Source organism: Mytilus trossulus, chromosome 10 (assembly GCF_036588685.1).
Source record: "Mytilus trossulus isolate FHL-02 chromosome 10, PNRI_Mtr1.1.1.hap1, whole genome shotgun sequence".
In the NCBI taxonomy this organism is placed as follows: domain Eukaryota; kingdom Metazoa; phylum Mollusca; class Bivalvia; order Mytilida; family Mytilidae; genus Mytilus; species Mytilus trossulus.
Window position 1 is genome coordinate 39,800,926 of NC_086382.1, and position 22,451 is coordinate 39,823,376.

A 22,451-nucleotide genomic window follows, 5' to 3' on the forward strand; every position below is an offset into this window, starting at 1 on the left:
CATTAACTAAAACACAGAGTGGACGTGACCGGTGACTTGTATATCACAACAACGAAACACTAATAAAATTGAAAATGGAAATAGGGAGTGTGTAAAAGAGACAACAACCCGACCATAGAGCAGACATCAGCCGAAGGCCACCAATGGGTCTACGATGCAGCGAGAAACTCCCGCAGCCGGAGGCGTCTTTCATCTGGTCCCTAGACAAATATGTATACTATTTCAATGATAATGGACGTCATAACTAAACTCCGAATTATTCACAGGAAACTAAAATTAAAAATCACAAGACTAACAAAGGTCAGAGGCTCCTGACCTGGGACAGGCGCAAAATTGCATGTTTTTGAGATATCAACTCCCCACCTATACAGTACCTCTAGCCAATGTAAAAAAAAAACGCATAACAATACGTACAGTAAAACTCAGTTTAAAAGATTTCAAGTCCGATGTCAGAATATGAAACAAAAGAAAATGACACTAATACATAAATAACAACAGACTACGAGCAGTTACTGACATGCCAGCTCCAGACCTCAATTAAACGAATTGAAAGATTATGTTTTCATCATATAATTATCAGGCACAATCCCTCCTGTTAGGGGTTTAGTATTATACCGTCATGAAATATATGAGAAGAACATAACCCGTCTCATGCCTGCCACTGGTTTTAAGATAAATGTGTTTTTAAAAATCCGATGCAATGACCCTATAAGTTAATCAATATTAAAACCAGAATATGCCATCTTTAATGAACTGACATCAGAAACGTAACTAGTATATCCCTTCTTAATAAGTCTGTTTATAGGTTTTGTTAGCTGTTTGGGTGAAAACTGATATTTGTAAGGTTTGTAAAGAATATTACCATAAAAGATTGGTTGCGAAATACCTGAATGTATTTGTAGTAAGGTCGTGGTAAGATCTCAAAGGTCGCTGTAGCGAGAGCGTAGCGAAAGTGTGGTTATGTTCGCAGAGACTTCGCTACGATCTCAAAGAGATGTTATTCCGACCTCACTACGACCACCACGTTCTCCCCGCGACCCAACTACCCTTCCACTACGATTATACCATGTTAAGACCACGCTGTTCAAGAACCTAGTAAGATTCTAGTAAGCCTATGTCGTCCTCATCACGCTTTTCTTACGACCTGATTACGTTAATACTATGACCATTACGCTAATTGTCTTTTTCGCATAATATATATAAAAGCTCTCCAGGTTTTTTTTTTTTTGTATGCCATTTGGACTTCTTGTTCTTTTTCTCTAACGACTAAACAATGATTGACACATCTGTTTCGTCCCTGCTTTCGATCACTAAAACATCGTTATTTTAGGTTTGATGGACAAACATAAGGTTGTGATTCAGGTTGGATTGGTCGGTCCGACATCTCTGCTGGATCAAGATTTGTTACTATCAGAGCTCCTTCTGTCTCTCCATCTACCCTTACCACCACGCCCACGTGTTTTGGTTATTTTTGGTGACATGACTATGTAGTTTCCGAAAAATCTACGTACATGTACTAATCAGAAAAAAAGGAATGATATGGAACACGATATTGGCGTTATTGCTGAGAACGTAGTAAGATCGCGGTATGAAAGTAGTATCATCGTGGTAAGAACTTGCTATGATCGCAGTAGAAGCGTGGTAAGATCGTGTTACAATCGAATATGGTTGTATGAGAACGCGATGAGCGTAGTCAGATCAAGAGAATCGTAGAAAAAGGGTGGTGAGAACGTGGTATAATCGTAACAGGATCGTTATAAAAGCGTAACGAGAACGTAGTATCAGCGTGAAAACAACGAAAATTAAAATGGTCATGCCGCTCATACCGCGACCTCATCACGATCTGAATTAATCTAAGATCGGGGAGCGTGCGATCGTGTTCTAGTGGGGCTTAACTCTGCAAACTCAGCTGAACGTTTTCATTACCTTCTATTGTTAAGAAGATATTTAGCTTCTTAATGATCAAACTAGTGTTTGTCAAACTAGCTGCTATATATGCAATGAAATTTTTCCAATCAAGTGTGGTTCAATTTTTATAAAAAAAAATAGTTTTGTCTTAGTCAAGGTGTTTGTTACTGATCGGTACTACCTTAATTCTGAATTACTTTTTGTTAAATCCAATAAATGCTTCAAAGAATAAAACGACATGAGTTAGCCTTTTTTTAACTGCTTTTTATGATTAGCTCTTTTGCTATTCTGTTACAGGATGTTTTTTGTTGGAGGGGGAGGGGTTGGGATCCTACAAACATGTTTTACCCCGCCACATTATGTACGTATGTGCCTGTCCCTAATCGGTAGCCTATAATTCAGACAAATCAGTGTTTGTCTGATGTTGCTGTGTAACTTATCTGTTTAACGTTTATTTCTCTGTACATAAAGGAAGTCGTAAATTTTATCTTTTGAATTGTTTTAAACTTTTCTTTTCGGGGCCTTTTTGAGCTGACTATGCGGTGTTGCTTTATACTTGTTTAAGGCAATACAGTGACCTAAATATAGTTGTTAATTTCTGTATCATAGGCAATCATACCACATCTTTTGTTTTATAATTACAAAACATGTATGCCCGTTCATACGCATGAACTGTCTATATATAATTAAAGACCTTAGAACTTTTTGAACTTAAAATATAAAGTATATGATATAATGATTTGTATTGTTAAGCTTTTAAAGAACATATATGCTCGGACAGGCAAAATGTGTAAATTGATACTGCAACTGGGGAAAAGGTATAGAACAGGTCAATTGAGGACTCCTTGAAGAATGTTTGCAAGCTGAGCGATCTTTACATAGATACATATCGGATATGTTCCTTACGTCGTAACTACAATTCCCTTTCATGAATTTGACCTACCGAATTAGACTATTTACCGGATTTGTAATCACATAAGCAACACGACGGGTGTCGCATGTGGAGCAGGATCTGCTTTCCCTTCCGGAGCACCTCAGATCACACCTAGTTTTTGGTGGGGTTCGTGTTGTTTATTCTTTAGTTTTCTATGTTGTGTCATGTGTACTATTGTTTTTCTGTTTGTCTTTTTCATTTTTAGCCATGGCGTTGTCAGTTTGTTTTAGATTTATGAGTTTGACTGTCCCATTGGTATCTTTCGTCCCTCTTTTACAGTGCAGATTGGTGTCCTCTTTGTTTTCAAGAAACAATATTCTATCGTCACTGGTTTTATAGCCTAAACGCGCTTCTATCGCACACTTATTTTAAGGGCATACGATACAGTTTTGAACCTGTCTTTACAAGTTGATAAAAATTTGCATATAGGCTATTTTTTTCTTGATTAAATCAAATATGTAATAAAAAATATACCTTCATGTGCTACTTTTTGAGTAAAATGAGGTCGAAATTTTGTATATATGCTCAAAATTCAAATTTGTGGCCGTATTTTACTTTTTCGGAAGAAAGACATAACTTTTTTGTTTTAAAAGATTTTACACAAATTGTTTTTTCTGTTAAATAATCGGTAGTTTTTGTATTTTATAAGTATCAATAAAAATTATGCATTTTTTATTCAGAAATAACTCATATTTATCAAATGTTCATGAATAGAGGAAAAAACGTCATTTTTTGCTGCATGTTTATCAAAATTATAAATATTGCGCTATTTGCAGTTTTATGAAATTTGGGTCGCATAATCTCCTTGCAAAATGAAACAAATTGCCGTTTCAAAAAATAGGGGTCCATGCACTCGTTTTCAAATTAAATCAGTTTGAATGATAAAAAAATCAGTCGAAAAATGCATCTTTTCACGACATGTCATAGTTTGTATATGGGATGGAATCTCGATACGCCCTATTCCGACCTTGTGTGGATGTGTTTTGGAAAGTTATTCACTCGCTAAAAATTAGTACAGTTCGTCGTTCATCGTTTGTTAGTACAAACGCTACATTTGTTTTTAACTTCAACCTGACTAAATGATGTATTTGCTTCTACGTTTGTAAAATGCCCGTTTACCAATAGCATGACTTATTAAAAGTTCAAACAGGGCCATTAAACACTGATTAAACGATGTATTTGTTTCTACCATGACCAGTGTATATAAAGTGCGAATCCAGCTAGTTAATTTTTACTGTTATATGCGGGTATGTCTATTGTAGAATAAAGGATCATGGGAAAACTTTATTTGTTTACGTTTTGAAAATATCAAGTTAAAGGATTTTAGTTAAGTTTTAACTTATTTTCATTGTGATATGTCTTTATAATATACAAACAAAGCATTAAAGTTCAAATAAGTGTTATAAAAGCATCATAATATGGCATATCGATTATTGAAAGCGATCCATTTTAACTATAGATGCGATGAATTATCACTGTTAGTGCAGTCATTATTAATGTAGAATTTTCAAAGATGCGAGGAATTTTTATTGTAGAATTATGTGATAAATGCACTTGCAACAAATGAAAAAAAAACTTAGTTGATGACTTTAGGATTTATGATACATGTATTTTCAAATTGATATACAACTCCTCATATCCAACTATAGCAGTCATCACGTGACTTTGGTGACGTCACACATCACCCGTATCAAGCCCAAGTAAAATGTATAGAAATGCATAGGGGCTTTCTGGAATCGATAAAATACATGACTTTAAGTTCATGATACTAAAAGTGTGGGTCTATATAGTAATTCCTCATATATTTAGAAATATAAATATTCCTTCTGGAATAGTTTAAATTTTGATCTTCTCCCTTCCAAATGCTTTTGAAAATTTGTCTTGTTGCCTCGATAGTTCACACTGTTAAATCATACACTTACGATAAATATTGGATTTTCTGTCGTCTTTAACCTTAAATTGCGTTTTAAACAAAACCGATGGAATTATTGTGGGTCTTTGTGCTTATTATTATATTCATAAATATTTGAAATATCGTATATAGAATAGTTTAATTTTCTATCATGTCCCTTCCAAATTGATTTGAAAATAAGCTATTTTCAGAAAATTTGTTATTATTTTACAAGATGGCGACCAGATTGACAGCGTGGGGCGACATGGTAAAAATATAATTTGTACGATTTGTACAATGAAAATTAAATAACTGTTGGATGCTCGCGTTTTCAGTCATTGTCTTACCTTAAAGTAGCATGTAATCGATCATTGGTTCCTTTTTATCAAGCTTAAACATGGTGTTGTTATTTTTATAAAATTTTGAAAAATGGCGAACAAATAATTTTCAAACGTAGAGGATGTTCGACACTTATTTTGTTAATGCACATAATTCAATTTATTTTCACTGTTTATATTGCAATTAAATATGACACGTTATTGTAACTATAAGAATAGCCTTTGACAAAGCTAGATTAAGGATAAATTAATTAATAACATCAACGTGATCAAAGAAAACAAACATGGCACCTAATCATGATGTAATGTTTGACAATACCCATGTAGATGCATGTTTTGGCAATACCTATGCCGGTTAGTAATGTCCGATTATCAATGAAATTCTTTGCAATATTATTTTATATTCATAAAAGAAGACATCGAATGGATATAAACCGAGGTGAACTAAATATATTTTTCAATTTTCTTAAAATAATTCATCAGGTTACCAGTAAAAAATCCTAATTGAACCAGTCACATGCAGAGTTATCGAACGTTATTATGACTGTAATAGTTGCATATGCATTCATTCCTCATCAAATATATAGCTTTTCAAACTTGTAGCAAAAGCGATTCTCAAAATGTCATATTGCATTCTTCAGATTACGTTTCTCCTTGATTTTAACTTATATAGGGAATCACTGGAGCGTGACAGCAGCAGGCCCTCTTAGTCAGTCAGTGGGTCCCTACTTATGAAAAATTCTAGATCCGCGAATGGATACTACCGCAGAGGTAAAACCATGCACATTTGGGTTATTGTACACGAAATGCATGCTACAATTCATTTTTGTTGATTTTAGACCCTTTGAAACTCTATGGGGCTATTTCAGCAACTAGGCAAAAAATCCCAAAACTAGATACACGGTTAGATTGATCATTCAGCATGTCAACGAATTCCAAATATCTATATTAAAGGACTAGCTATAAATTTGGACCCCATAAAATTGAAAAAGGGACCAAAAATATAAAAAAAATCATGCATCGGATACATTTGTTATTGAAGGCATGACTGTAACAATAGGATGAATATACGAAAATATCTTATTCTGGGGTCTCATTGGGGGGTTCTGATCCCGGATCCCACTTACTGTTTTGGCAGATTCCCGTATTCCGCTTATTGTTTTGTCAGATTCCCGTATCCCGCTTATACTATGCAGTTCTAATTTTTTGTAATTATCCATGTCCCGCTAGACTGCATTCCCGTTTTTCACTACACAATCATTTGACTTTCACCTGTCACACTTGCAACAAATCGGCAATCCGGCGTGACGCTTATACCCAAATGCAACCCACTATTTTACTCTATTTTGACTCATATTAAGCCCATTATAAATATATTAAAAAAGTAGCGTATATTTTTTTTAATCCCTTTTTATCCCGTCTCGTTTCGTTTTTGAGCCATATATAGATGTCGTATGTGACAATGAGACAACTCTCCATCCGAGTCACAATTTATAAAAGTAGACCATTATACGTCAAAATACGGTCTTCAACATGGAGTCTTGGCTCACACCGAACAGCAAGTTATAAAAGGTTCCAGCTTAAACCTTTTAAACGGGAAAACAAAGGTGCAATATATATCAAGATGTACGTAATTAGCGGAGTAGAGTAATGGAAATGGATAAAAAAAAATAAGGATAAAGATCCCTATACGCTTTATAAGAAACTAAATGGAATACATTTGAAATAAATGTTATTTCTATTGAATTTATTAGAGTGTTTTAAAACCAAACTTTCCTCCGTAAGTAAAATTTTATCAAATCTTTCTCTTACTTTATCTATTGTTTTAGCAAGTCGGCTAAATTAAGGCTTTACAGCTAATTTCCTAATGCATGTAAAGCAAAACTTTGGTTGGCTTGCTTGCTTTGTTTGTATAATTGTTTATACAAACTTTGTAAATAAGATTGGCATTTTTAAACAATATGAATAGGCATAGTTAACCTGTATTTTTAATATTTGAATTAAATTGGGTGTTATCATAATGATTATCCAATAAAAAAAAGCAAGCAAATCAACTAAAGTCTTGCTCTACATGCTTAAAGAAATGAGCTGTAATAGATAAAAAAATAAAATTATACAGTGAAAATGCACCGCATATACAATACTAATGATTCGCTCCACAGTGAAAATGAAAGAATAGTATCATTATTCGACAGTAAACATGACTAGCATTACGAAATCATCATAGTGGAATTTAGTTAAATATGAAGAAACTGAATGACAAAACATATTCTACGTTATACAACTTTAATAAGTGTATTAAAATAAATATTTTTTACTGCAACAACATCTCACCTGTTAGTTATAAAGCACCTGCACGATCTGTTCGTGAAATGTCCTAAATATTCACCTATTTTGGTATATATTTCACAGCTGGATGGCTTAAGGCGCGATAAAACCCCGCTCGCATCTCTAACTTTGTTTTATTAGTATTATGTATTTCTGAACATATACATTATAACTAATTTTCTTCATTTTCTTCAAAAATTAAAAAAAAGTTCGTCTGTTTATTTATCATTCTACATTAGACATTTATGGCATATACAGTAAAAATTATATTTTAGGATCCGCACTTTACATACACTGATGACAGCGTTTAGAAAACAACAACAAACGCCACACAACGTTTACAAAATGTTGGCTAGACAAAAATGCACCCTTAATTTTCACAAACGATTACAGATGTTCGCACTAGACTAATAACACAAATGGAGTAAGAATAAACTTTTTGCACTATACTTTTATTTTTATTTCGACAAAAGGAGTATCAAGACAAAATAATTTCCAGAATTCATATACATGTGTACGTCTTAAAATATAAAAATGTTACGATGTTAAATGTGGTCTTTCATTTATTTTAAACGTAAATCTGATTGTCAATTACTTGTTCACGTACGTGTGTTTTTCCACTTTGATTTAAATATATGCACTGAGAAAATGAACTGGATTTAGGACAAAATACTTGAATCTACCCTTAAATATCTACATGTATATTATATATTCAAGGTCTTAACGTATGTCAGTAATGATGATAAAAGTATGTGTCCTTTACTTAAGCAAAGATTACATCTTAAGGTAAGCTTACTTTATTTTGAACAATATTTTGTTTGGTATGTGTCGCTTGAAGGGTTTAACAACGATAAAATTAACATACAACAAAATGTGAAGAAAATAATTATGTTTTTGACCAATTGATGTATAGTTATGCAAAATGCATAACAGTAACAGTACGCAGTGAGGCAGATTTCCAACTTCGAACAATCATGGTGACGTGAAGTTAGGGAATGTCATCCCGCACAGGGGCTAGGTTATCAGTTCACTGACTTGAATTTATATTTATTGTATAGTAACACCGGCTTGGTTTAAATCGATCTACATTACAAGTAGGATTAAAAGGTCAAAATTAAGAGTTGAGAAATTCCAAAGATATTTAAGCAATACACCGTACACGTAACTATATATATCTAGATAAATTGTTGGTTGCTTAACGTCCAGTGACAAATATTTCATGCATGTTCAGGACGATTTATATATTTGAATCAAGCAATATTATTCATAACTAACGCGGAGTAGTTGTTTCGGGTTCGCATGCAGCATCATGCCCTGACTTTATGTTTTTGCATTTCACTCAAACATTATGAAATCACACTCGTTCATATCAAGATAAAATTACTGTGGCCAATGTGCATTAGCATAAATGATTGGAATTATCATTAATTTATAAGTGCTAACAATTGAATCACGAAAAAGGTGTATTTTGGTAAAATAGCGATACATATAGCGCAGTATTTCATTTCAGTGGACAACAGGCTCTATTTTCTAATAAATTTTCAGGTGTGTGACATCAGTCAGGTTATTATTATGTACATACATGTATGATATGTGTGACATTTTACTCAATATTTGAATATAATTTATAATGCATTTTATCAACGTTAGCTAAAAACAAAATAATTTCAAATTCAGAGGGTGAATTGAAGTGCATTGTAAGACAAACAGACGAACAAAGCCCTCTGAACGTCTTGTCGGTTTTTTTTATAAATATGTTGCTGTCTCGTTGACAAATATCTCAAGGCTCAACAATTTGTATCTAAACAATATTATTACTGAAATTGAACTAATGAAGGGCTTCGGTAGAGTTATCTGCATTCCTGCAAAGATATTTGCCGTGTTGATAACTATTAATTATTGTAGTTTTATAAACGTATAGCAGACAGTATTTCAGGCACATTTGTAGTATGAAACCTTTGGTTAATTAGTTTTCTTGTAAGCAGCCGCCTTTTATTATGCTTGTCACAGTGTAGAAAATCCAAAAGTGTAATACCTCAAGCTCTGAAACTTTAAAAAAAAAAAAAAAAAAAAAAACAACGTTACAGTATGTAAGGTTCAATAAAACCAAAATAAACTATAGTAGCGTAAACATTGTTACAGTAATAGTAATTAATGGACGTGCAAAAAGATATTGTTTTTTTTTAGCTTATAAATCTTCAAATAAGACGTGCGTTTACAAGGCACAGAATCTGAACTCTGACCAATCACAGAAATATGGCCAGTCAGTCATCCCAAGGTACTTCTTATTCAATATTATTTTATATATGTACTCAAATAATTTTTATGGAACAATAAAATAAAAAGTAACAAAATTAGTTAATGCAAAATGATATACAGGCATTTTAAGAATACAGAAAAATAGGGGGAAAAAAGAATAGAGAATCATAGAATGCTAAAATATATATAAAAAAAAGTAATTAATGATGGCTACAATAAACAAAGAATAGAAAACAATTGAACTACAAAATACAGAATAAAGAAATCAAGACAATCCCATCTAAACCCCAACCCGTCATCAACTTTTATTCGTATCAAAAGTCACTTATAATAATTAATGTACTTTAATTTAAGTGCAAGATATTTATAAATAGTTTCTATATATAACAATATTGAAAATGAAATATCATCAATAACTTCATGTCTCGGCTTCATGTCTCATATGCTTTATCAACCTAGCTTTCCGGAGTTTTACAAGCATAATTTTACATATATATTTAGCTGATCTGTACCAATAACATCTTCATGCCTTATATATCATGTACTGTAGTACGCCGCTAGATTAAAACTGACGTGGAAAGGTAACATATGGCCACCGAAAGCTCTTTTTTTGAGAGCCCAGGTGGTCGTGTGGTCTAGCGGGACGGCTGCAGTGCAGGCGATTTGGTGTCACGATATCACAGTAGCATGGGTTCGAATCCCGGCGAGGGAAGAACCAAAAATTTGCGAAAGCAAATTTACAGATCTAACATTCTTGGGTTGATGTTTAGACGAGTTGTATATATATATATATATATATATAGGTTATAATAAATATAATTAGTTATAAATATTTCAAAAGAATATAAACAGAAAAGCAGTCAAATGAATCATATTTTTTTTAACTTGCTATGATTTATGACATATTTATAACACAAATCATGTTGACATGGTTGAAACGCATGTATGTTTTTAAAAACATCACAAAATAAAATATTAAAGTTATAAATAGATTCAGTCGACAAATGTGTAATGGCTGAATACGACAACAGCAACCGTCTAAAAGGTAAACATGGTTCATACATCAGTAAAAATTTCAAAATCTGCTGTAATTATGATATATTTTTTTTAATTGTACATGAAAAACAATATATGGTATTCTGCCATCAAATGTGGAAACGAACAATACTGGAACAAAATAGCCTACATGTACGTTGTATGACCTTTAAATTGCTATGAACTTTAACCTTGGTTTCTTAAATAAAACGAAAAGTCAACCAGAATTAACTTCATTTAAATATTCACAAAAATCAAGATGGTGCCAAACTCTTTAACATTCGAATATTGAATACACCTGTTGTGATGATCTAACATTAAAATGCAATCCCTACGGAAACATATAAGTGACATATATATATATATGATATTATTATTTTTCCCCAGAGAGATTGTATTTTCTTGTAGGAAGCGATGGTAGTTATATCTCCATGAAATCTTTCATTATGTATGTAAAGAATCAAAAATGGATTGTTTTTATACGAAAAAAGGAATTTCCAAAACTTAAGTTGATATTCGAAGATAATAATCGATTATTCTGAGAATAGCTTCCATAATATTAAGATTTAAGTCGGAATTACCCCGGGTAATGGCAGTAGTTCCGTGAACATAAAATTATTATTACTTCTGAGATTTATTTAAATATTACAAATGCTCACAAATTTATCAAGTTTAATAAATTCCCAAATTTCGTATAGCACCTCATGGAATAAACTGATACACGTTTATTTTGTTTATTTAGTGTAGACATCTTGCCATTTGTTTCGATACTTTTTTTTTATATTTTTAATGTATTACATTTATAACCAGTTCGATGCCATGATTGATTCCTTTCAAGCCCTTCAACTATCGTTCGCAAGTCTTCAGTTGTTACACACAATTACTTCAGAACTTTTAAAAGTTAAATATTTAGGTGAAAATACATATCCTTTAGATGAATAAACTGTATTTGCATTCATTTTCCCAATCTTCTGAGTGAAATGCTTCCGGTTTTATACTTGCATGAGCAGCACTGCGGGTGGAGCTTTTCAATTAAAAATGACGAACTCTTCAAAAGCTGGCTTATAATTTTCGTGTTGTACAAGGGTTATATACTGTCAGTGTACAAAACACATTCGAGTTTTCAAAATATTACGAAATGTATTTGTTTTGTGTTTGTGACATGTACCTTGTCATGTTTATTATAGCATGTCGAGTCCTTACCAAGTCAACATTATTCATATAGAACAAAATGAATGTATCCATACACATATACGGATAAAATAACTCTAATAAAGAACAAAAATGTATTTATATAACGTTTGGTTCGAGTCCGAGACCACAATTGTCGTCCCTTGATTTGAGTTGTTCCGAGTATAGTCCCTAGTGTGGACAGTGGGTTACTTGCCATTTATTTTTATACCCCTTCCAAATTTATTTCTCCATGTGTAATGCCTCAAATTGCAAGTAGGGGGTAAAATAACACTGTAAAAAAATTTGGGTCCAGAATTTTAAAGGAAAGTTGTGATTTGGTCCAGCTGAAAAAGGTTGAAAATTAGCACTTCGGAAGCTGTCAAAAGATTTCCAGACGCCCTAAACATGAAATTGTCCATTTTTTGAGTTAAAGCCGATGAAGTTTTCTATTATTTTGATATAATTTGTCCCAAAAGTAGTACAATACACTGTAAAAAAATCATTGAGAAAGCGCTGGTGGGATTTTTTTAATTTTCATTTATGTACTACGAAATAATTGTGGTATCGGACCTAAGACGTGTCATTGGACGTTGTCAAAAAACTTCTATCGATTCTGGTCAGTCATTCGGGGTTTGGAGGATCGCTTGGAACATAATTTTTCAAGAGTTTTAAAGAAAATTTGAATTAACAACAGGATGGGCATCTTTGCTAGCCAAGGGTTACGATCCACTCCCGCTCTCTGAGCGGTAGTGGATCGTAACCCTTGGCTAGCGAAGATGCAGGATGGGTTGTGATAAAAATTTATTGTTTTTCTTTATCTCATGCCAATGAAAAACTTCCTAAAAAACAAAATACAGAAATTTAAATGAAACATTCAATCAAAACCAGACAATGAGAGTCATGCATTTGTGTAATATTCTAGTCAAAACATTGACGCATATATTTTCTTCTGTATCTTCAGGCTACTCTTATGCTGAACCAGAAATCCAACAATTTGTTAAAGATTTTAGCAAACTAATACTAGATGAAGCTCTTATACCACAAACTGATCCAAATACTAAAGTTCTCAATTTTAGGCAACCGTTAGACTTGCAAGTATGCATACGTAATGATAATTTATATGTTAAAAGGTGTAGTTACAGTTTAATTTTACGATACTATTTCGGGGTTTTTCTCCCCTCTCTTTCTATAGAAGACGACAGCAAAGTTTCATGTTGTTAGGAAAGGTGTCTGGTCCTTCGAGATCGCTTATTCATAATCGCTCGTTTTAAAATATTAAAATGTTTCTATGTTACAATGAAAGGGGGTCTTGGTTAGGTTTAAAAAAAACCAGAGAAAAATGGCCCATTACTACGGAAATTCCAAACATCGTAAAACATAGAGAATATTTGGATGCTTAAAGATAAAGAATAGAGGATAGTGTATAAAAAAAAAATCAGGCTACCCAATTAAGACCCTCGTGAAGGTGCAGATTATAATAAATCAATTCAAAGAGAATTCCTCTTATTCCCATAATCAATGACGGATATGGCTAAATATGTTCTCATTTCGAATTTTAAGAATTGAAATATTTATATATATAATAACACTATGATTTCAAGGAAAAGCCATTTAACTAGTATACTACCATGCCTAGCATATATGTATACATAAGAAAAACGCGATACTTTTATTTATGTTTTTATACACATCTTCTTATCTTTTTTTTCGCACAGAAATTTTTAGATCTGGAAATTTACGAAGAACCTGTATCACGTGAGAAATTGTTGGAACTAGGAAGAAAAGTAATAAATGGAAGCATTGTACCAGGTATGATCACCGTATATTGAAAGTTTTAACGATAAATTACTTTTCGTAGAATGGTTTACGGGAAAATAAACAGGGGTTAGGGGCACACATTTTTTTATTTTTTTTTACATAGATTGGTCATTTTATGGACATTCATGACGAGAAAATATCTAGAGGATTGACTTTAATAGGAGGAATGACATGAATACTATAACTACAATGAGTTGTTTCAATTGTTTACTATGTAAATAGTGTGGTAGTTGTTAAATCGCGATACAAGACAGCTGATTTAATGTACCAAGTTTCGACCAGACGTGGCAAAGTATTTAAAAATCCCGCTCACCCCAAACTGACTCATCTCTGAGGCATGAGTTTAATTGATGATTGAGAGACCAGATGACAATATATATATACCCCAGAAATCTTTTTTTGTGTATTATTTTAAGATAAAAATTCTTAATTATAAAAAATTATGTCGGTGTACATTATACTTTTGTTTTTCACATATTAATAATATACATTTTTGTACTTAAACAAACTGAAATAAGTTTTTCAGATGTTTTACAGTGTTGCTGTTTCACCATTTAATTTGAATAATATAAAGAATTAAATATGTTTTGTAGGCCATCCCCGTTTCCTCAACCAACTGTATACCGGGGTTGATCCATACAGTTTGTTTGGGGCATGGTTGACAGAAGTCCTGAATTGTAATGTGTAAGTGAGTAAACAACTAACGTATCAAATTCTTAAAGAAAAACAAATCAAATTTAAGTAATGGTATTTGTGAAAACGAGTGATCTCATGTGCGACGGGAAAGTAAGCAGGTTAATGATTCTTAGTTCCTATGTAACTTTTGTATGGCCTCGCAACGAAGTTGTCGGTACCATATAGTTTTACCCTTGTCCGAAATTCCGTGTTTCCGTAATTCCTTCATTCCGCAACAAACCGTTATACGGCCTTTTTTTCTAAACGCCTTCAGATATTGGGCTGATTTTTGGTATGTGAGTTAACCATGATGAGTTACAGATCAACCTCAAGTTTCGTTCCGCTCAACTAATTTTTGCCGAAATTACTGGCTTTTGATTTTGAGAACTTGTTAAAAAAATCACAGTTATACGGACTTTTTTCTAAACGCCTTCAGATATTGGGCTGATATTTGGTATGCAAGTTAACTATGATGAGTTACAGATCAAGTTTAAGTTTCGTTCCGCTCCACTAATATTTTTCGAAATTACGGGCTTTGGACCTTGATAAATTGTTGAAAATCACAGTTATATGGACTTTTTTCTAAACGCTTTCAGATATTGGTTTTTCGTTTGAATGGTTTTACACTAGTAATTTTGGGACCCTTTATAGCTTGTTGTTCGGTGTGAGCCAAGGCTCCGTGTTAAAGGCCGTACATTGACCTATAATGGTTTACCTTTATAAATTGTTATTTGAATGGAGAGTTGTCTCATTGGCACTCACACCACATCTTCCTATATCTTTGTATTTTCAGGCACACATATGAAGTGTCACCCGCCATGGTGACGTTAGAAAATTATATTTTCAAAAAGATATCATCAATAATTGGATATCCAAACGGTGAAGGCATTTTCTGTCCAGGTATTTATCGAATAAAACTATGCTTATGTAAGATTTTGGTAAACATTCTATTATTTAATTCGGAGATATATGTGCTTTTATGTTGTGTCACCGTTGGGTTGCTTTTTCTGACAAAATTTATCTATCTTATAAACTATCTGTTCCAACCATTCAAGTATCTAAGAAATTTAATAAGGAATAGAGAATAATGGACAATACAAATAAAGAATTGAGATAAAAAAAAACTATATAGAAAAGAAACCCCACTAAGTGCCTCGTTGGTTCTAATTGTATGGTAATTTTTCATGAACACAACTGTTATTCGGTTAAAAGATATCTCTTTACTGAAATGGTTCGATACATTATGATTGTTTTTTTATAGGTAGTTCCTTCTCGAATCTTATAGCCATCCATTTAGCTAGGTTTAGACACAATCCCACTTTAAAGGAAAAAGGCTTGTTCTCGTGTGAACCAATGGTGATTTTAAAGTCGGATGACGCACATTATTCTGTTGAGAAAGGGGCAAACTTTCTAGGATTTGGAACGGACAATGTTGTCAAAGTCAAATCCGATGATAGAGGTCGAGTTATTCCGGAAGACTTAGAAAACAAGATCCAACAATGCAGACAAAAAGTAAGTATGATGCAATTTAAAAATAGTAATAAATAACACAATTAGATTAACATTAATTCTAAAACAACAACTTTGACAGATTGCAGATCATTTTTGGTACATGTATCTACCTAAAAATCGAGAGAAAATTTTTCAACCCAAACAAAAACGTTAAAAACATGAGCAGCACTTCAATAAATACGTAGGGAAGACTGGTATCTCAATTGTTTCAGAACTAGTATTTGAAATTTTATAAACTCTTGTCTTGTATTGTGGTCAATATGCAATGGTTGAAGACCATAAATTATTAAAAAATGTTGCTGCACATTGGACTATGTGACATTGATGATCATTGATATAGGCGTGCAACTTGCGTTTCCTGTTTTTCATTACTGTTGCACACAACATTTACATAAGAAGCAATTTACCATATTTGCCTGTTCAAATATTATAAATCATAGTTGAAAGATTCGTTGATTGAATGAGTGTTAGTGTTAAATGCAACTATCACTATTCTTGGCTATATTATGACGAGTACATTGTAGTTATTATTGGTTGACGAAGCTTGAATGTTCGAGAAAAACCACCGGTCTACTTGATCTGCAAAAAACAGGCAATCACACCACATCTTCCTATATCTAATCAATTGAATCTTTCAGATCAGAATCAAGCACTCCTGCCACCTGGTTCTAACTCTTACCACTGTGTTGGCAGGGTAGTGATATTATAAGTTAAGGTCAACTACGCCACCACTGTGCAACCGAAGGGCTTAATGGGTAGACGTTTGAAATAATTTATTTAAACATTATATTTATGTTTTTGGTTATTATAGATCCTTTAACACATATATACAGCTCATTAATTGCTTATACAAATGACTTTCTTATGCAGATAACTAAATTTGCTTGTATTTCAGAAATGTGCTCCTATCATGTTTATGGCATCTTGTGGAACAACGGTGTTAGGTTCTTTTGATGATCTTGAAGCTGTTGCTGATATTTGTCAACGGAATAACGTCTGGATGCACGTCGATGTACGTTTTGTTTTGAAAAAAAAAAAGTATTTTAGCAATAGAAACGAATGTATATAGAAACGAAGGTTTCAACTCCATCAGTCAAAGTTGGCTTTAAATGAATTTGGCTATTTATTTTAGGTATTTTTGACATATACCTCTTCAACGGTTTCGGTACTTATACATCTTCGGATTTCAAATGTTTGGCTTTGAACGTTCCTGATGAAGGTTAATCCAGAAATGCGCTTCGTTCGCACAGAGATACGAATCGCCTGGCAGTGTGTAATAATACAAGTATAATGCCATATTGTAAACAGAACTTTGTGAAATATTTTGTTTGATTAACGATGGATGCAATGTATCATTGAGACAGCAAAAAGGAATACGTAAGAAAACAATTACAAAGAGATCACGATGTGGTATGAGACAACTCCCCATCCAAGTCGCATTTTTTAAAAGTAAATCTTATAGGCCAAAGTACGGTCTTCATCACGGAGCCTTGACTCACACTGAACAGCAAGCTACATGTATAAAGGGTCCCAAAACAGGTACTAAGTCTTACTAGTATGTTAATAAATGTACTTTTTGATTCTTTTAAATATTTTTTTTGTTATTTTTAGGCAGCATGGGGAGGTGGTGTCATGTTGTCTGATAAGTTGAAATATCTAACAAATGGCATTGAAAGGTTGGTATATAACTATACTATAATACATAAATTAGGCCGTTAGTTTTCTCGTTTGAATTATTTTACATTGTTAATTTAGGGGCCTCATATAGATGAGAATGCGGTTAGAGCTTTGCTCATTGTTGAAGGCCGTACGGTGACTTATAGTTGTTAATTTCTATGTCATTTTGGTCTCTTGTGGAGATTTGTCTCATTGGCAATCATATCACATCTTCTTTTTTGTGTTAATACTTTGCACATTCAACTATTAAAATTGTTATTATTGCGAATGATTGTATAATGTTATTTTTGTTTTGTAGGTCAGATTCAGTAGCATGGAATATACATAAAATGTCTGGAGCAGGTATCCAGTGTTCAGCTTTTGTTGTTAAGGAAAAGGTTAATAATTAATTTATATATATTATAATGTAATAGGATTTTTCTTTCATAGACGGCACACGTTTCTTTTAAATCTCCAATTGTTTTATGCATTTGACTCTCAAATATTTTTTCTTTCAACAAACAAAATGTACTGTTTGACGGTCCACTCCTCCCCCCCCCCCCCCCCCCACACACACACACACACACATACTGGCAGCGTACTTAATTGCGCTCATTATTTTTTCATTACACACAAAACCTTTGTGTCTAATATTTGAATTAAAGTTGATACAAATTGACTGATAAAATAGTATACATTTTGTGTTTTTAAAAAGACCCATTGGTGGCATTCATTATTTTGTAGAGCTGCCTAGTATACTGTATTACATGATTTGCTCCTTGTTGAAGGCCATATGTTTATTTGTTCGTCCTTTGTTTATCGGAAAATAAACGGACACATAAGTTCAAAAATGTCCACAATAAGTTAAATCGCTTCAAATATAATCAATATTTTTACAGGGATTTTTGGAAAAGTGTAATGCATATAGAGCAGAATATTTGTTTCAACCAGACAAAATCTACGACACTTCTTTTGATATAGGTAACTATCTTTTTAATATAATTAATAAGGCGTGTTGTATTAAACATGTTCAAGCACAAAGTTTCAGTAAAGTTTTGTGATATTATAAAAAAGAAGATGTGGTATGATTGCCAATGAGACCGCTATCCACAAAAGACCGAAATGACACTTTTGTTCCCTTCAAAAGTCAAGATTACCTTAGAAAAATGATCCTAAAACTGTATTCTTCAAACGAAAATTATATCAAAACTTTCGTAATCACTGTTATGAAATACAAATATTCATTTCTTGTAAAGACAATTATAATTTGGAATAGATAGTTGTTTTTCTAAATATTAGATTATCAATGTTCCCTCGATCTGTAATTAGGAGACAGAACAATCCAGTGTGGTCGTAAAAATGATGTCCTTAAATTGTGGTTGATGTGGAAAGGTCGTGGTGATAAAGCTATGGGCACTAGAATAGAGAAAGCATTTGATCTAGCAGCGTAAGTAAAACATATGACTAAAGTTCATTTTTTTTATTGATGAATGAGAATTGGAATTATGAAATAAAAATAAAGAGATGGTCGTAGTAAGTTATCAAGATTGCTTTTCATGACAACAAGTTAGAGAATGAGAAATATGTATAGTATAGGTTTAAAGGAAATTTTCGTAGGCAAATGGAAAAGTTAAAATTGACAATTCTGATTATTTCTATTTTTCAAACGTTTAAAGGAAATAATGCATTATGCAGTCTGTTTATAATTTATTTTGCAGTTACCTAACAGAAAAACTAAAATCTACAGAAGGATTTCGATTAGTTTTACCAGAGGTATGACACAAAATAAATGATATTTGATAAGATACAATATCATTAAAAAAAATAATCTTTTAATTTATTTTATAAATCATGACAGTACCGAGGTACTGATGATACAATCTTTGATGTACAGCCCATTAGAAAATGCATCGACCATTTTTGTGTAAATAAACTACTAGTTAAAACGCATGTTCATATTCCTACATATATAATGAAGGAAAAATAATACCACCTTTTGCCTTGAATTTGTTTGAAATATTTGCCACTGGGCGTTAAGCAAAGCATAACCGATCAACTTATGTACAACTAAAGGAGGTAGTTTATAGTTAACTACATTTGTATCATAATACGAGTCAAAATATCTACTCCAACAGGACGTACAATGTACTTTAAGTTTCCGGTGAACACTAATGCTTCCCAAAACCCCTCACGTGTCAATTGGCTAAAACATGCCCTAGTACAGTCGATTTAAATTACAATACTTATTTTTAAGTGACACCGTGCAACAAAGTAAGGAAGTTCCTTAACACAAAATATTGATATTGGTGCCTACCTCATGAATACTTAGCCCAAAACTCGTCTTTTATATTTCAAATACTAGGCTTTGCACATTTAAGTCTATTTTGACGTAAATTTTAATTTTCAGTTCCAATGTACCAACATTTCATTTTGGTATATTCCACCACGTCTCCGCGGTAAACAAGAAACAGAAGAATGGTGGGACGAAGTCGGAAAGGTATATTACACGTAATGTTAATATGCTATACTTTTAAATCCACGGATGGCTTAGCACATGAGCGTTTCCCAATAATGTACAATACATGCACCAAATGTTTCATCAATATTTGAGAAGTCTTATAAATGTGTAAAGACAAAACTAATGAATGTACATTAAACATGGAGTGCATCTCTTACTAACACAAACGATACTAACGGTTCAGCGTACACACGCTTATACCATATTTTTTTTTCCAACATACGTTTGCAAAGTTTGCATAAACATTGACACACTATACACTCGCCACAAATGCGTCAACGGTTTGTCGTTCGTCGTTTGTTTGTACGAGCTCTGCATTTCTCTCTAACTTTTAATAATATCAATTATCTTTTCATATTTTTCTCACTTAAAAAAATGGTTTTAACAAAAGAACAAGAGGTATAAATCTGATTGTCATAACTAAAAACGATGTCAACAATCTCTCAACTAGTTATATTAGGTATATGTACTCCTTTCTTTCAATGCTGCTATTTTACATCCATATAAGGCAGCAACCATTTAATTTTCTGGAGAGGGGCTATGGTTTTTTGGGAAAACAAGTTTGTTTCCAGTTTTTGGAGAGAAAAAATAATTTGTTTTTGATTCTGAGAAGAAAAAACATTGTTTGTTTCACCCTCAGCTGCCACTATATGTAATGCTAAAATTGAAAGAAAAAAAACTGTTTTCGACGTGTCGGCGAAAACAAAAATTTGTCCAGAAAAAAAACATAGCACCCCCCCCCCCCCCCCGAAAATCAAATGGTTGCTGCCTAATGAAGACGAAGAACTGACAATATAATTAAATATGAACTTAAGTCATGTGTTTTTACAACATCTTCTTACAACATTTTCTTTGGTGACATCTGCTAAAATTCATATCAATTGCAGAATCACTAGTTAGGGGACGACCATTTGATATTCTGGGGGGGGGGGGGGGGCAGGAGGATTTTGAAAATAAATAACTCAGCCTTGATAGTCACAAAAATAAATGGTTTGTTCTTTGGTAGTTTGAAAATAAATTACCTGACTTGCAATGTATTGAAAATAAATAACTCAGCAGGTCTTTAGCTTCTTGGGCCTTCAGCGGTTCAAAAACCCTTCAAAAAAAAATTTTGCCTCGCTCCACTCGGCAAATTATGTTTTACAATATACTTTTGAAAGAGGCTAAGTAAAACCAAACTTTGATACTATGTATGTATTTGATACTATTTATGTATATAATACATGTATATTGGTTGGGAATCAATATAAATTATTCATTTCGTGAAGAAAAGTATAAAATACTTAATCTAATTATACCAATTGTCTTTTATAATATACTATGTATTTGTGTTTCGTTTGTCCTGTCGCGCTATGTATTATCTTAATATGTTTGTATATATATTGTCCTCTTGTACACAAGTATGTGTCTGAGGTTATGAATAAAATCTTAAATCTTAAAATTTCTGCAAGGGATAATGATTAATTTTGATTAAATGGTACACAATAACTTGACTATCAATGTATTATTCATAATTAACAAATATTTTGAAATTTGTATGTTTTCTAAAATCATAAATAAAGTTGTGAAAATGAATAATCAGTCCCTTGCTTTAATGAAAATGAAAAATCTTGCTTCAATAGTGCAGAAAATGAATAATCTGTCCTCCCAGTTCACAAAAATAAATAACCGATCAAAAACAAATCCTCCTGGCCCCCCCAGAAAATCAAATGGTCGTCCCCTTACTATTTTTTTAAATGGCCATATGTTTGCTTAACATTATTAATTTATATTTATTTTAATTATTTTATAGGTAGCCCCAGCTATAAAGGGTCGGATGATGCTTAAAGGTTCCATAATGATCAGTTATCAACCCTTATCTTCGAAGGGATTAGTCAACTTCTTCAGGGTTATTATAGCAAATCCTGTATGTGAAAAATCTGATATGGATTTCATTGTTGACGAGATTATAAATCTTGGACAAGATTTGTAAAATATTTTGATTTAAATGATAATGTATGCAGATTAGATCTTCAGACTTTCTCTTCAAAAATGTCAATACTGTTTTGATAAAGTAAAATATTATTCAACAATGCAGGACATCTGGTACTAAACAAGTTCACAACAGTTCCTATTATCATATGCAGAAAAATCTCAAGACCTTAATGACACGAGTTAAATTTTAAGAATTCCATGGTGTTTGCATGAAATCTTAATGATGAAGCTCTCTGATAGAAAATATGTAAACAGTAAAAATAAACACCATTCAACTACTTTTATTTCTTTGTTGTGTAATCTTTTTGAAGAAATGTATCATTTGCATGAGGGGCATATGCGATTCCTTTCCAGACCAAGTTAAATTTTATGAGCCGCAAGTCGAATGATTTTTTTCTCTCTGAAGACTATGATCCCATCTATCAATAGTAC

At 32.6% G+C, this 22,451-nt stretch overlaps 1 protein-coding gene across 2 annotated transcripts; it reads left to right on the top strand.

The window, feature by feature from the left end:
• Positions 1-8,065: 8,065 nt before the first annotated feature.
• On the top strand, positions 8,066-22,303 carry LOC134687333 (cysteine sulfinic acid decarboxylase-like). 2 transcript variants are annotated; one of them, XM_063547546.1, is made up of 15 exons: positions 8,066-8,185; positions 9,587-9,677; positions 12,828-12,961; positions 13,582-13,675; positions 14,278-14,368; positions 15,153-15,259; positions 15,621-15,871; positions 16,767-16,883; positions 17,483-17,547; positions 17,847-17,925; positions 18,427-18,508; positions 18,857-18,974; positions 19,246-19,300; positions 19,935-20,024; positions 21,838-22,303. In XM_063547546.1, exons 2-15 carry the CDS (start codon positions 9,656-9,658, stop codon positions 22,015-22,017), a joined length of 1,485 nt encoding a protein of 494 aa, XP_063403616.1. In that variant the 5' UTR covers positions 8,066-8,185; positions 9,587-9,655; the 3' UTR covers positions 22,018-22,303. The 2 variants fall into 2 exon arrangements, with proteins under 2 accessions (XP_063403616.1, XP_063403615.1); XM_063547545.1 differs by lacking the exons at positions 8,066-8,185; positions 9,587-9,677 and adding an exon at positions 10,589-10,703.
• The last annotated feature ends 148 nt before the right edge of the window (positions 22,304-22,451 follow it).